Genomic DNA, 13,600 nt, shown 5'->3' on the forward strand with positions numbered 1-13,600 from the left:
TTATTGTCAGCACAAGCAGGGGGAGTGGGAGAGGGAGAAGCAGGCTTCCTGCAGAGCAGGGAGCCCAACACACAGGGCTCGATCCCAGGACCCTGGGATCATGACCTGAGCCGAAGGCAGACGCTGAGCCACCCAGGTGCCCTCTATTAAACACGTTTGTGGTTGGCTCATCTTCCTGTGTTTGTCACCAGGTAGCCTTCCGTTAGCCCTTGGCTGATACCTTTGTGGATGTTTGTTCTGACAAGCTGCTTACCCTGGTTTTTATAGGAAAATCTGTTACAGTTAACCCTTGAACAACATGGAGGGTTAGGGGTGCTGACCCCTCCCCGTGATGCAGTAGAAAAGTCACATAAAAAAAAAAAAAGTCACATAAAACCTGACTCTCTAAAACATAACTAATCTGCTATTGACCAGTAGCCCTACCAATAGCGTAGGTCTATTTCACCTCATTTTGTGTTCTATGTTTTGTATGCTGTAGTTTACAATAAGCTAGAGGGAAGAAAGCGTTAGGAAGAAAATCCTAGGAAGAGAAAATACACTTTTTTTTCATGATTTTTTTATTAATTTAAGTAAACTCTGCACCTCGTGGGGCTCGAAATCAAAACCCTGAGATCAAGAGTCACACGTTCTTCTGTCTGAGCTGCCAGGCACTCATCTACTTCTTTAAAAAAAAAAAAAAATCCAGGGTCATCTGGGTGGCTCCGTTGGTTGAGCGATTGATCCCAGGGTACTGGGATCGAGTCCCGCGTCAGGCTCCCTGCTCAGTGGGGAGCCTGCTTCTCCCTCTCCCTCTGCTTGTGCGCGCACGCGCGTGCTCTCTAATAAGTAAAATCTTTTTTAAAAAACCCATGTGTAAGTGGGTCCGCACAGTTCGAGCCCATGTCGTTCAGGGGTCAGCTATACTTTTATCGTCGGGGGAGGGGCCCATTTATTTCACAGGAGGAAAGGGATTTATGGATGAGTAGAGATAAATTTTCAATCTTTGAGGCCTAACGTGTCACAGATGGGGAGCTCTCTATAGAGTATCTAGAGCTCTCACCATTAAAAATAGAATTTAGGGGCGCCTGGGTGGCTCAGTCGGTAAGAACTCTAGATCTTAAGATTGTGAGTTCAAGCCCCACGTTGGGTGTGGAGATTACTTTAAGAGGTCTTTAAAAAATAGAACTTGTCTGTAAGGTTACGTTGCGATCCAGGATTGTCTGACTCAGCAGTGCCCCCTGCTGGTTAATTTTTCTGATTTCAAAAATGTTTTAGAAATTTCTAAGACAAAGACACAAAATCATAATCACGCAGAATTAAGTGCAGTTAAAATCATGATGTATGTCTTTAGCACTTCTATACCTTCACGGGTACTTTTCCTCACCAGAGAACTGGAGTCTTGCCCTGCACCCTGCGTCAAGAGCACCCTGTTCTCCCCCCCCCCCCCCCCCCGCGGCTTCTGGAAGATGCTGTCCAATAGAGATACACAACCACCTACGTGGCCTTGATATTTCAGTAACTACTTTCTTTTTATTATTATTATTTACTTACATTTTAAGATTTCATGTATTTGACAGAGACACGGCAAGAGAAGGAACACAAGCAAGGGGAGTGGGAGAGGGAGAAGCAGGCTTCCCGCAGAGCAGGGAGCCCGATGTGGGACTCAATCCCAGGACCCTGGGATCATGACCTGAGCCGAAGGCAGACGCTTAACGACTGAGCCACTAAGCACCCCAAAATTACATACTTCTAAATGATTCAGGCATCAAAAAAGAAATCACAAATAAATTAGAAAATATTTTTAAAGTATTTTTATTTATTTTTGCGAGAGAGAGCGTGGGCGGTGTTGGGGAAGGGGGCAGAGAGAGAGGCAGACTCCCTGCTGAGCAGGGAGTCCGATGTGGGGCTCGATCCCAGGACCCCGGGATCATGACCTGAGCCGAAGGCAAACGCTTAATGACTGAGCCACCCAGGCACCCCAGTAGCCGCATTTTGAAAAGCAAAAAGAAACCATGAAACTAATCTTAGTAATTATATTCACCCCCCCCCCCTTTTTTTGAAGCCAAATCTTTGAAATCTGGTGTGTTTTCAGCCCTTGTAGTATGTCTCCGTTCAGACTGACCTCCTTTCAAACCCAGGGGCCCCTGAATTCAAGTGCACTGTCCTAAAGCAACATCTGTTAGGGCTGCACAGATGGTCAGAGGTAGTAGTTTATGGTCTGTAAATCATCTGTAAAGATGCTACTGAATACGTGTACATCTCTGGTTGTTACCCCCAGAGAGGGAGATACCGGGTCACAGAGTACATGGCATTTAAACAAAGCTTTTCACCATGAACAGTTGGCCTCCCCGTGGAGCTGGAAGCCGGTAACACAAAGCACTAAAGAGTCCGTGGTGGGATGGGAAGCATAGCTGACAGCCGCAACCTGGAGCATGAACATGGCCTGCAGCCCAGCATGCAGCTTGGGCAAGCTCAACAGATACCAGGACCGGTGTCCACTCAAAGCAAACACCAAACAGGCTAGTTGCTAGGGACACTGAGGGACAGGGCACAGTCCCTCCACTCCTGTTCATAAGTGAGGAGGGTTCAGACGTTTCAGTGCCGAGTGGTCCTGACTTAGCCTGCGTTCCCCAGAGAGCAGGAGTGTAATCTTGTGCTGTTAGCTCGTCCGGAAGTGTGACCACGGTGAGATGGGGCGGGGCCGGGGGGGGGGCAGTAGAGGATGGAGTTCATGCCATAGGTCTGTGTGTCAGGAAATGGGTCTGGGTGTTTGGATCTTTGGGACTTTGTAAAAGGTTGTTGGCCCTGGCGTGAGGCAGTACAAAAAAGGGGAGAATTGGTCCGGTGTCCCCTTGATCCATGGTTTGCCCTGGTAGCTGCCCAGCACGTCCAGGGTGGTGGCGTGGGCCGTGGGCAGGTCAGCCAACACGGAGCTGGGCGCTTGCAGTGGCAGGTTGGAGGAAAGGTCTAGAGTAGCCACAGGGACTTGGGGACTCACGGGAAGTGTCCTTTCCTGGTGCAGACCCGTGTTCCTGGCACCTGCTACCACAGCCTCATCCCTGATCGCTCAGCCTCTGCTGCTGGTGGTACCCCATCCTGTGGCTCCTTCGTCTGCAGCCCAGACACCACCGCTTGGCTTGGGTTGTTGAAGAGGGTCTCTAACCAGTTTTCTTTTCCCTAAAGGACGAAGAAGCAGTCAAGAAGCTGACAGTGAACCCCGGCACCAAGTCCAAGCTCCCCAAGCCTGTGCAGGAGCTCATTAAGATGATCTTCGACGTGGAGAGTATGAAGAAAGCCATGGTGGAATACGAGGTTATTGCACTCATCGTTTGGTCAGCGAGCTGGGGGGTGGTCGGGGCAGACAGCCGTGTCTCCAGCCTGTCCTTCCACCTGACACCGAGCCAGGAGCCTGGGGCCTGGGGCGCTCGCAGACTTGCCGTGAGATGGACAGTGTGCCAGAGCGAGCTGGCCCCTAGGTCCGTGTCCCCTTGCTGCCATGGCAGCGTGTGTGGCTGTGGCTCTTGAGCGGGCCAGCCAGGGCCATCTGGAGTGCAAGTGTAGCCCGCTTACGGTGAAAGAAGCGAGTGGCACTGACAAAGTGTGGAGAACTCCCGGCATTGGGGTGTCAGTCGGAACTCCTGCTTCTAAGAAGTTTGGGGGCGGGGGGTGGGTTTGTCCTGTTCCTCCTGCTCGGGGCAGGGTGGGGAGGGCCGTGGGTGAGGCCAGGGGTCCCTGTGGGTTCTCCAATGTGGCTCGGCTTTCCCGGGAGGTGAGCGTGAAACCAGTGGCAGGATGGTCCCCTCCCGGCCACTGTTGGAGGACAGTGTGGAGTTGCAAAGGTCCCCTAATGGGTTTGCAAACAGCCGGGGCTTGTGAGGTCCCGTTCAGAGAGACCCCTACACCGACCTCTGTCGGGAGGGCTGACCAGGGATGTGGGTGCGGGAGCAGGAGAGACGTGTGGGGCATGGGGGAGAGGGTCTCTGTCTTTATAGAAGAAATGGCCCACGTATCCTTTCCAGCTTCCTGTGCTCTGGTTCATAGCGTTTCTCAACTCTTACCAGACCAGGCCTCTCCCTGTTGACGCGTCATTCCTGTGCTGGCTTCACCCATGTGGTTTCCCAGGAGGAAACAGGCCAGGGGCCGTGCTGTCAGTTGGCCGGCCGGCAGCCTGCAGGTGGCGTGTGGAGAGTGGGATGCCCACTCCTCCCCTGACGGGCAGCCTCCCTCCACCTCCCTCGGGGCCGGACCCCAGCTTTCTCTTCAGGGAGGCGGGTGGCTTGTGTTGAGTGAATCCTGTTCTTGTCCTCGTCGCCTGTGAGTCAGATCTGAGGGGTGCCGGCCAGGAGACCTGGTCTTCTTTTAAATCGGCACCGAAACCCCATAGTTGAGGGCTGCCACTTAGTTCAGAGCACTGCCCCCCCCCCCAAGCCACCTCCATGGCTTCTTCCCCAGGGTGGCTCCCAGAGCCAGTTTCTGGTCCGCACTAACGATGCTCCTTTATGCACCCTGCTCTCGTCGGGAAATAGTTCACCCACCTTCTTCCCCAGACCTAGCTGCGGCGGAGACCAGATCTCCGCTCAGGGTGGAGAGTTCCCAGCTTTGAGGGGAGAGTAGCGTGTGCCGCGGCTTTCAGTCACATCAGACGCCATGGCCACTGGCCCCTGGTTGGTGCCGCTCCCTGTTCGTTACCCCAGCGCTTGCTCAGCTCCATCTGGGTTGTGCACTGCGGGTGTGGGGAGGTGCAGGGTGGCCCTGGGGGCTTGGCGCAGGCCACACAGGCCACTCCCCCACAGGGGGCATGGGTGCCGTTGGAGGAAGGTGGCCCCATTTTCTGGGTGGGAGATGGAGGCTGAGCGTAGACGCCTCCTGAGCTAGCGGTGGATCGCGTGCTTTTCCTGCTACGCTTACGGCTTATCTTGATGGTAATTCCCAAGGTATGAGCAGAAGTCATATTGCTAGAATAAACCTGTAACCTTTCAGGGTAACTGGCTTAAAAAAGAGCATTAATTTGAATATATATATGTATAGGAGCCTGTACTTTCAAAAGACATTCTTTACCACTTTATGGTCCTTAATTTGATTGGGAACTGCCTCGGTTCTGAGGCCCCAGGGAAGGCCATGTGGGCTGGCCCTCATCCTTACTTTGGAACCAGGTGGGAGTTGTGCTGGGCCAGTGCAGACTGAGTGTGGGGGTGGAGGCGCCATGGCTGCCGTAAATGATGCCAGCAGGACCCTCACACAGACCCCACGGTGCGGGCAGGGCAACAGACGGAGCTGGGTCTCTGCTGCCAGCCAGACCCGGGAGCCCCAAGGGGGCACTCGCCAGCTTGCCTCTGGTCCACTGCACGGAGCAGCTTCCAAGGGAAAATTCCCCCATCTCCTCAGATTGACCTTCAGAAGATGCCCTTGGGGAAGCTGAGCAAGAGGCAGATCCAGGCAGCGTACTCCATCCTCAGTGAGGTGCAGCAGGTAGGCCGGGGCCACCGCTCCGGGCCAGCTCCCATGGGGGGCGGGGTGCAGGGTTAGTGAGGTACCACGCCCCGATGCATGAAGACCTAGAGGTTTTTTTCAGTTCTGTAAGTATGGTAAGTGCCTGTTCCTTGCCACGGTGGTCACAGAAGTAAGGAAATAGCCATGTTTTCAGTGATCAGATAGGTAATAAATTCCCTATAAACTGAGTAAGGTATTTGGTTTTCCTGCCTCATAAAAACATCCTGATTTTGTGTGTCCTTAAGAGTTGGACCGAAATTGGGGCACCCAGCTGGCTCAGTCGGTGGGGCATGCAACTCTTAATCTCTGGGGTCTTGAGTTCAAGCCCCACGTTGGGTGTAGAGATGACTTAAAATGTTTTATAAAGAGGCTGAAATTATTTTGCAATTACTAGGAAGTCAGAGCAAAGTATTTTCTTACTTTGGTTCATACTCATTGATCAGCACCTCACCGGGCACCCCCCAGGGTCCCCCAGTTCATGGGGCCTTGCTGCTGCACCCTGGGGGGCCGAGGTGCAGACCTGGCCTGTGAAGGAGGAGGGGCTCCTGGGAGGCAGACTTCCAGCTGGTGCTGAGACGCAGTTGCTCCTGAGCCCCGGCCCCTTCCCTGTTCCAGAATCCGGGTGGAGAGGCCGGGAGAGTGTCCTTCCCCATGGTGCAGAGCCAACTGCAGCACAGACAGAAATTGAGGATGGGGTGTGGGGGGCCTGCAGGGGGCCAGATTGCGGCCCTTCCACCACCCTGTGGCCACCCAGGTGCCTGCCCAGCATCACAGCAGTCCCACTCCTCCATCTCTGCATTTATTGAGCACCTTCTGCCTACAGAACACAAATGGGCACTGTAGCAGGAAGGAGAACTTAGCCTGTGTGTGGCCACCTGAACCTTCATGTGCAAGAAAAGCAAATTCCTTCCCTTAAAGCTGACCGTGGATAAGGGTGGGCTGCCAGAAATGGTAGCAGTGAATTTCCTCTTTTGACATTTTGTTGTGAGAAGTTCCCAAACATTGAAACAGTTGAAAGAGTTTTATTAGGAGTGCACATGAACTCACCGCCTAGATGCTACAGTTGACACCTCGCGTGGTGGTGGGGGTGTCACAGGTCTCCATAGAAGTGAAAGTTTACGCGGGGAGGGGGATCCTGCACTCGGGCCGGCGCAACACCAACATGAGCTGGTCTTGAACATTTTCCCTGCGTTTCCTGGCTCATGCCCACACCAAGCCACGTCAGACTCGCTGTCTCGGTCTCTGTCCCATCCCCCGAAGGCGGTGTCCCAGGGCAGCAGTGACTCCCAGATCCTGGATCTCTCCAATCGCTTCTACACCCTGATTCCCCACGACTTTGGGATGAAGAAGCCCCCACTTCTAAACAATGCGGACTGCGTGCAGGTACCCCGGGGCTTCCAGAGGGAGGTGCGGGGCTGGGTGTCACTTCCTCAGGGCAGGGGCCCCACCTCTGGGCCCTCGTTTTGAAGTAGGATTTCTTCCCACATCTGAGACCAACCACAGGCCAGACAGGCGGGTTTTCCCTCCCTGCCTCGCCAGTGATAGCCACCCCCACCCCATTCTCACTGTAGCCTTGTAGCTTCTGGCTCTCCCTTCCCCCAGGGAGCACGCCCCCTCTTGGCATCCGAGGACATCCCGTCAGTGTTCACTACAAGCAACGGGTGGGTGACAGGGTGTCCCCAAGCGGCTGGGAGGCCCCCCTTCACTGTCTGTTCCGATCGTTATCTGCGTGTGTGAGTTTTCTCTACCAGACCTAGATGTGCGTCCCTCACCCTGGTCCCGAGCCCAACGTTTCCCATCTATTCCTGTAGGCCAAGGTGGAAATGTTGGACAACCTGCTGGACATCGAGGTGGCCTACAGTCTGCTGAGGGGGGGCTCTGACGACAGCAGCAAGGACCCCATCGATGTCAACTATGAGAAGCTGAAGACTGACATTAAGGTAACAGGCCCCCCATCTAACTGCTCGTCCCAAGAACAGCAGTCCCCAAACTGGAATGCGTTTTCCTGGAGAGCTCCTTGAAACAGATTGCTGGTGCCGAGGAGCCAGATTTCCAGCATATTCCCAGATGCTGTGCTCACGGCCCGTGGAAACCCACGGATGTCTCACCTGGAAATGAGCACCTTGGCCAGGCAGGCTTCCAAGCCAGGGCCTTGGGTACAGAGACTCATTTTTGAGTGGTCTTCCAGAAGGTTCATTTTTCCTTAATCTGGAGAGGATCTGATTTTGGAGACTTAGGAGCTTTAGGAGGTTTGTCCTGCTCATTTCAGAAGCAGAAGTGCCTGGTGGAAGCCGTAATGAGTTCACGAGGCCTGGATTCCTACTCTCAGGCTGAAGTGGCCATGCTGGGGCAGAAGTCACCCTGCCTCGGCCCCTAGCGTGCCTTGACCTTGAGCCTGATCTCTTCCCGCATCTCACCTCCTGGGACCCTGCGGTGTGGCTGGGTTCCCGTGAGCCTGGGATGGGGTGTTTACATCACTGCAAAGAACCTCTGCTTCTTGACTAGGACAGAGCATAGATCTGTGGGTCCAGGTAGAATAAGCCACCAAATGTCACTTGTTTGGTCCCTGGGGCACCTTCTTGATGGGAATGCTGTGGGCATGGTTCTCTGTGCAGGGCTTTTTCTCTGTGGACAGTCCTGAAGCTTTTGAATTAAGAAGCTGTGAAGAAAACCAGAATTCCTGGGTTTTCTGCGCTTTGGCTAAGAATATAAAAGAAGAAAACACAGCCTTTCCCGTGGCGCACTTGTGTTTGTGTGGTAGAGATTACGGTGACAAATTGACTGTTATCTGGCGGGGCCCTGAGGATTCAAAGATGTGGAGCATTGGTTGTCCTCAAATCCCAACAGTTTATGGGGTCCTTTCGGCTGGTGATTGCAGTCTTGGCTGTGGGATGTCTCTCGGCCCCCGTGTTGGGTGGCTCTGCTGGGGGTCCCCCTCGCTCTGACCACGACGTTGTTCTAGGTGGTGGACAGAGATTCAGAGGAAGCAGAGACCATCAGGAAGTATGTTAAGAACACTCACGCGACCACGCACAACGCATATGACCTGGAGGTTGTTGATGTAAGAATCTTTCTCCTGCCCTCTCCCTCCAGCCTGGGCCCGGGTAGGAAAGGACACTTTGCTTTAAATGACTAGAGGAACTGACTGTGGGGAGAAAAATTAGTCTTAAGGGTTTGGGGGTGGCTTTGTGTTCTTTTCCTAATCTTTTTTGTTCGTTTCCGATCTTAAAGCCTCATTGGAGAACCAGAAAGTACAATGCGCAGACGCACAGCGAAGCGCCTCGGGGTCCTGCACGGGGCAGCTTGTCCCCGCCTGACCCCACCTCCTTCCGTGCCGTGGTGGGCCTCGTCCTCTGGTTCTCGGGGACAGCTGGCCCGTTCTGCCGTGTCTGGTGGATCCGGCTGTGAGAGTAACAGGGCTTCCTGTGTCTCCTTCCCTTAACCCCCGAGCAGATTTTCACAGTCGAGCGTGAAGGCGAGAGCCAGCGCTATGAGCCGTTCCGGCAGCTGCATAACCGCCGGCTGCTGTGGCACGGCTCCAGGGCCACCAACTTTGCTGGGATCCTGTCCCAGGGCCTCCGGATTGCCCCGCCTGAGGCGCCTGTGGTAGGTGGCCGGCTTGGGGGGCGGGGGGGGTGGCAGCCCAGGGCCCCTATCCAGATGAGGTTTCAGCTGAGCCACGGCCGACACCCAGAGAGCGTCTTCACCTTGTCCCCCCACCTCTTTCTCTGTGGGTGACGCGGCTGACGTAGCTCCTGGAACAAAAGAAGTGAGGTGTCCAGGCCTCGGGGCAACCTCAGAGCAGATGGGTGTGTTGATGTGCAAAGAACAGGCTTTGGCCACTGGCCAAGCTGAGTCCAGACCTGCCTCTGCCGCTTTCCCCCAGGGGGTGGGGGGGACCTCCATGAGCCCCGGGGTGTTCCTCAGGAAACCATGGGAGGGCGTGAGTGAGGCCCTGTCCCCACAGGAGGGCTTGGTGCGTCACCTCCTAGGGCGTAGAGGTGACCCACGGGATGGGCACTCGGAGGCGGTCTTGCAGGCCTCTTGCTTTCCGGTTGCAGCAAGTGGGGAGGGAGCAAGGGGTGGCTGGCTGGCGCCACGTGACCTGGGCCTACGCCCTGACCTCCCTGAACTTCACGTTTGACTGACAGAAGGACATGAACATAAGAGCCACCATTTATGGGGTGTTTGCACGTGCTGGGTACTGATCTAAATGCTTATGGACTTGGCCAGTTTTCACAAGGGCCCTGTGAAGTGTCTTTCCCAAGTGCAGAGAGGTTAAGCAGCTCCCTGCGGCCCTGGGGGCCTGGCGGGACCGGGGTCCGAACAGCCTGGCCCCTGAGCTCGGCCTCGGCGTGGTCCGCACTCAGGAGCTCGGTGGCACCACAAACAGCCCCCAGAAGGTCTTCAGTGGCCCTTTTCCCACCCCCACCCCCCAGACAGGCTACATGTTTGGTAAAGGGATCTATTTCGCCGACATGGTCTCCAAGAGTGCCAACTACTGCCGCACGTCCCAGGCAGACCCTGTGGGCCTGATCCTGCTGGGAGAAGTCGCCCTTGGGAACATGTGAGTCAGCCTGGCCTTGGCTGGGGCCGCTGCTGGGGACGCACGTGCTGGGTCTACAGAGGAGAGCCCCGCTTGGCCAGGAGGGGATCCTGGAAATTCCCCACCATGGTGGTAGAAACCGGTTCTAGTTAAGTGACCGAGGGAGCCGCAGGGCTGAAGAATCCAGCCAGGTCTCAGGAACTGGCAGTGTCCATCCTCTCTGTAGGCTGAATTGCACAAAGGATGGTCACCCCCTAGCACACATGCGTGCCCACAGATGTTAAAATGTTTGAGACCAACTCAGATCAAACTGGAGTCGATCCTGGTTTCAGATTCCTTTCAGAAAACTAGTTGGTCCTGCCTGCATCGGGCATCCACCTTAGATCCGTCACTGTGACACGGAGAGCAGGGTTGTGTAATAGAGCAGGGGCCTGGGGTTCATGGCCTGGGCAGGCAGAGAAGCCTTTGGAGCTGCCGGCCACAGCCACGTAGCCCTGTAGCAGTGATGGCCGGCACAGGCCGCTCACGGGAACTGCACCTTCACTTCCCGAAGCCAGGGTGGGAGGGAGCTCCCAGCGCAGGGGTGTGGGCTGGGTGGTGGTTCTCACTTGGCCTCCTGCTCATCACACTGGTGGTTTGAGAGCCCGGGGTCGTCAGAGGCCCTTCTAGGACGGTCCTCTCTCTCGTAGGTATGAACTCAAGCACGCTTCACACATCAGCAAGCTCCCCAAGGGCAAGCACAGCGTCAAAGGTACCGTGTTTCAGAAAGTGCTGCTCCAGCCCCGGGCGCTCTGGACAGCACAGGGAGGGCATCCTCTCTCTCAGCAGGCCGCGAGCCTGTGGCTAGCTGGAAAAAGGCTGGAGGTTCATTAGAAAATCAGGTCACACCTTGTCTGCTGCTAGTGTCTCAAGGGCTGACCGCGTCTCGGTTCGAGCCCCAGGAACCGGTGGCATTAGCTTTGGGTTTTAACATGACTCTCAGTGGCAGCGCTGAGGGACATTCCCTGATGGAGCTCTGCCCTGGGCATCTGGGATCGCTGAAGCACAGAGCACCTGCTGATTTAGGGCCTCCACCTGCCGGGCCGGAATAACTGCTTCGGACTTGGGCTCAGCAGAAATACGATCCGGGCTGGGGGGTGGGGCACTGCTCTTCTTACCGAAATCAGTAAGGCACGTGCCCTGGGAGCTTGATTTAGAACTACAGGTTTGTATCTGGAAGAAGGATAGAGTAGGGAATGCGTGCATGTCTTAAAATGAACACATGGACCTGACAGAAAATAGATCTCATCTTGGAACATTTCCAATCTCTGTCCTCCCCGTTCCGCAGGTTTGGGCAAGACGACCCCTGACCCTGCAGCCAGCATCACTATGGACGGTGTGGAAGTCCCCCTGGGGACGGGGATTTCGTCTGGCGTTAGCGACACCTGCCTGCTGTATAACGAGTATCCTTTTCAAGGGAGCCAGGCTGTCCGCTCAGAGGGACGTTCTGGGGCTGCGGTCACTCACGTGTGCCCGGTTGACCGACGTGGGGGGGGTGCGTGCTCTGGCCACTGTGAAACCGTGCGCTCCTTGACACGCGTCCCCTCCAGGTACATCGTCTACGACATTGCTCAGGTAAACCTGAAGTACCTGCTGAAGCTCAAGTTCAACTTCAAGACGTCCCTGTGGTGAGCTCGGGCGTGTGGCTGAGGCGCAGCCTGGGGGCTGGGGTGCAGAGACCGCCCGCGGCCACCCGCAGAGCCAGCCTTCTCGGCATCTCCTGATGAGGGATTTTCTATGAATGTTGCTCATGTGTTAGACGATTTTTTCCCCAGCTTTCCAAATCCGTTGTTTGTGTGGGTCTGGGGGTGGGACGGGGAGGGGCCCCCCTTGCAACTGCTGACTGACCATAGAGGAGAAGTGGGGGGTGGGGGTCTAGACTAGTCCATGGGAAGAACCGCACGCGTCAGAACGCCTGCCTGCCTTGCCGGCTTCCCCAGCGGATGCAGAACTCACACCCACCCTTCTTTCTAAGTGTTCACCTTTAGTTTCGGTTTTGGAAAAATGTTAAGCATTTATTTTGAGGTAAAAATAAAAACTAATTTCGTACTACTTAGATTTTCTTTTTTATTTTGCATTTATTGTCCCTTTTTTTTATCTTAGCTTCTTTTGTGTGAGTTCTGTGGGGGAGAGCAGAAGGAGGAGTAACAACAATTTCCTCACCCTTAGAAACAAAAGAGTGCTTTTCTCTTCTGGACATGCTTCTGTGTGGAAGCTGTCAGAATACGTAGTGCAGTGAATTAAAAGTTGCGTTTGAAATTCCCGAATTTCCCATGAGCAGTTTTGTCTTCCAGATGAAAATGGTACCGCTAATACTCCCAGGGGCTAATAGCGCTTCTCGATTAAACGAGAATATTCTCTCCGTTTTGTGTAATGTGCATCTGGTCTTGTGCTGACGGTGGATCCGGTTCATCCTTATGGCACAAGGTCCACAAAGACTACGGGGGGCTCTTGGTGCCTGTATTTGTGGGACCCCAGAATGGCCGGCAGCTAACGGTGTTGCTGTGGGAGCGCCCGTTTGGGCGGCAGAAAACCAGACGCCGGGAGGTGCGTGCACTTTCTCTGGTCCCCGGGTGTGTTGTGCCGGTGGACGTCCTGTCACTTGACTGTCCGTGGAGCACGCAGCCCGCCACCACTGCTCTCTGCAGAGGGGATGAGCCCGAAACGGACAGCAGAGTGACCCCTGGGACCCGTGGGCCACACGGTGGTAGCACGGTGAGCCGATGCTTGGAACCTGAAAGTTAGGTGGGGGTTTTGGTGAGGGAAGCGGCGCAGACGGCATTCCAGAGCGGAGAGAAGCAGGGGGTGCTGTTGGAATGGAGCTACTCTGGAGTGGTGGCACCAGCAGGGGCCTGAGCTCGTGTCCGACTTCAGGGCCCCACCTAATAGGGGCATCCTTGCCTTTCTCCAGCGTCCTGGACGTGTCCCTGCTGCCTTTGACCTGAGACACACTCCTGATCGGCCAGTCAGCAAGGCTCAGGCTTCCTGCATCCTGAATGTTCTCTCTTCTTCACCGTCCTTGGCACGGAGAAAGGCAATCACTGTCGCGGTCCTTGATGAAACAAAGTATTTTTAGGTTGGAGTGATTGCTCAGCGGGTTCCTTTTCATCACAACTGATTTCTTAAAGAGATTCGCGTTTCTGAATTCACATCTTCTCAAAGGGAACCTACCATACAATGCTTCATTTGAGTTTCTTTCCTCACTTAAAGTCAAGTTTTATCCCAGGGCGTAGCTGAAATGCATTCTGGTCGTTTTAATTGTTTGTTTTTAAGCCTTTCACAGAAACCCCAGCAGGAGGGGGTTTGGGGCCTGTGCTGACCGTGTGGTCCCCTGGGGGGCCCACGAGCATGGTCTCGGCCTTCGAGGCAGAAGCCACACGTGTCCCTGTCCCTCTGCATGGTGGCAGCCAGCGGATCCTCATTGGCGCTTCTGCCTTGTCGCACTCTCTGGAGGCAGGAACCACCGCGACAATGGCCCAGGGCCCTTTGCCCGGAACATCCCAGCACTGTGCCCTGAGCAAGCGGACACTCTCCCACCCCGATGGT

At 55.0% G+C, this 13,600-nt stretch overlaps 1 protein-coding gene across 1 annotated transcript in view; it reads left to right on the plus strand.

Annotated features, from left to right (window-relative positions):
* Positions 1-12,339, plus strand: part of PARP1 (poly(ADP-ribose) polymerase 1) — a 37,902-nt gene extending 25,563 nt beyond the window's left edge. Inside the window, exons 14-23 of the mRNA XM_027612213.2 lie at positions 3,163-3,291; positions 5,365-5,448; positions 6,730-6,852; positions 7,281-7,409; positions 8,432-8,530; positions 8,923-9,075; positions 9,909-10,036; positions 10,705-10,766; positions 11,343-11,457; positions 11,605-12,339. Coding sequence (XP_027468014.1) covers positions 3,163-3,291; positions 5,365-5,448; positions 6,730-6,852; positions 7,281-7,409; positions 8,432-8,530; positions 8,923-9,075; positions 9,909-10,036; positions 10,705-10,766; positions 11,343-11,457; positions 11,605-11,686 — 1,104 coding nt within the window. The 3' untranslated portion in view covers positions 11,687-12,339. The remainder of the gene's footprint in view (positions 1-3,162; positions 3,292-5,364; positions 5,449-6,729; positions 6,853-7,280; positions 7,410-8,431; positions 8,531-8,922; positions 9,076-9,908; positions 10,037-10,704; positions 10,767-11,342; positions 11,458-11,604) is intronic.
* Positions 12,340-13,600: the final 1,261 nt, after the last annotated feature.

Source organism: Zalophus californianus, chromosome 10, assembly GCF_009762305.2.
Source record: "Zalophus californianus isolate mZalCal1 chromosome 10, mZalCal1.pri.v2, whole genome shotgun sequence".
NCBI lineage: Eukaryota > Metazoa > Chordata > Mammalia > Carnivora > Otariidae > Zalophus > Zalophus californianus.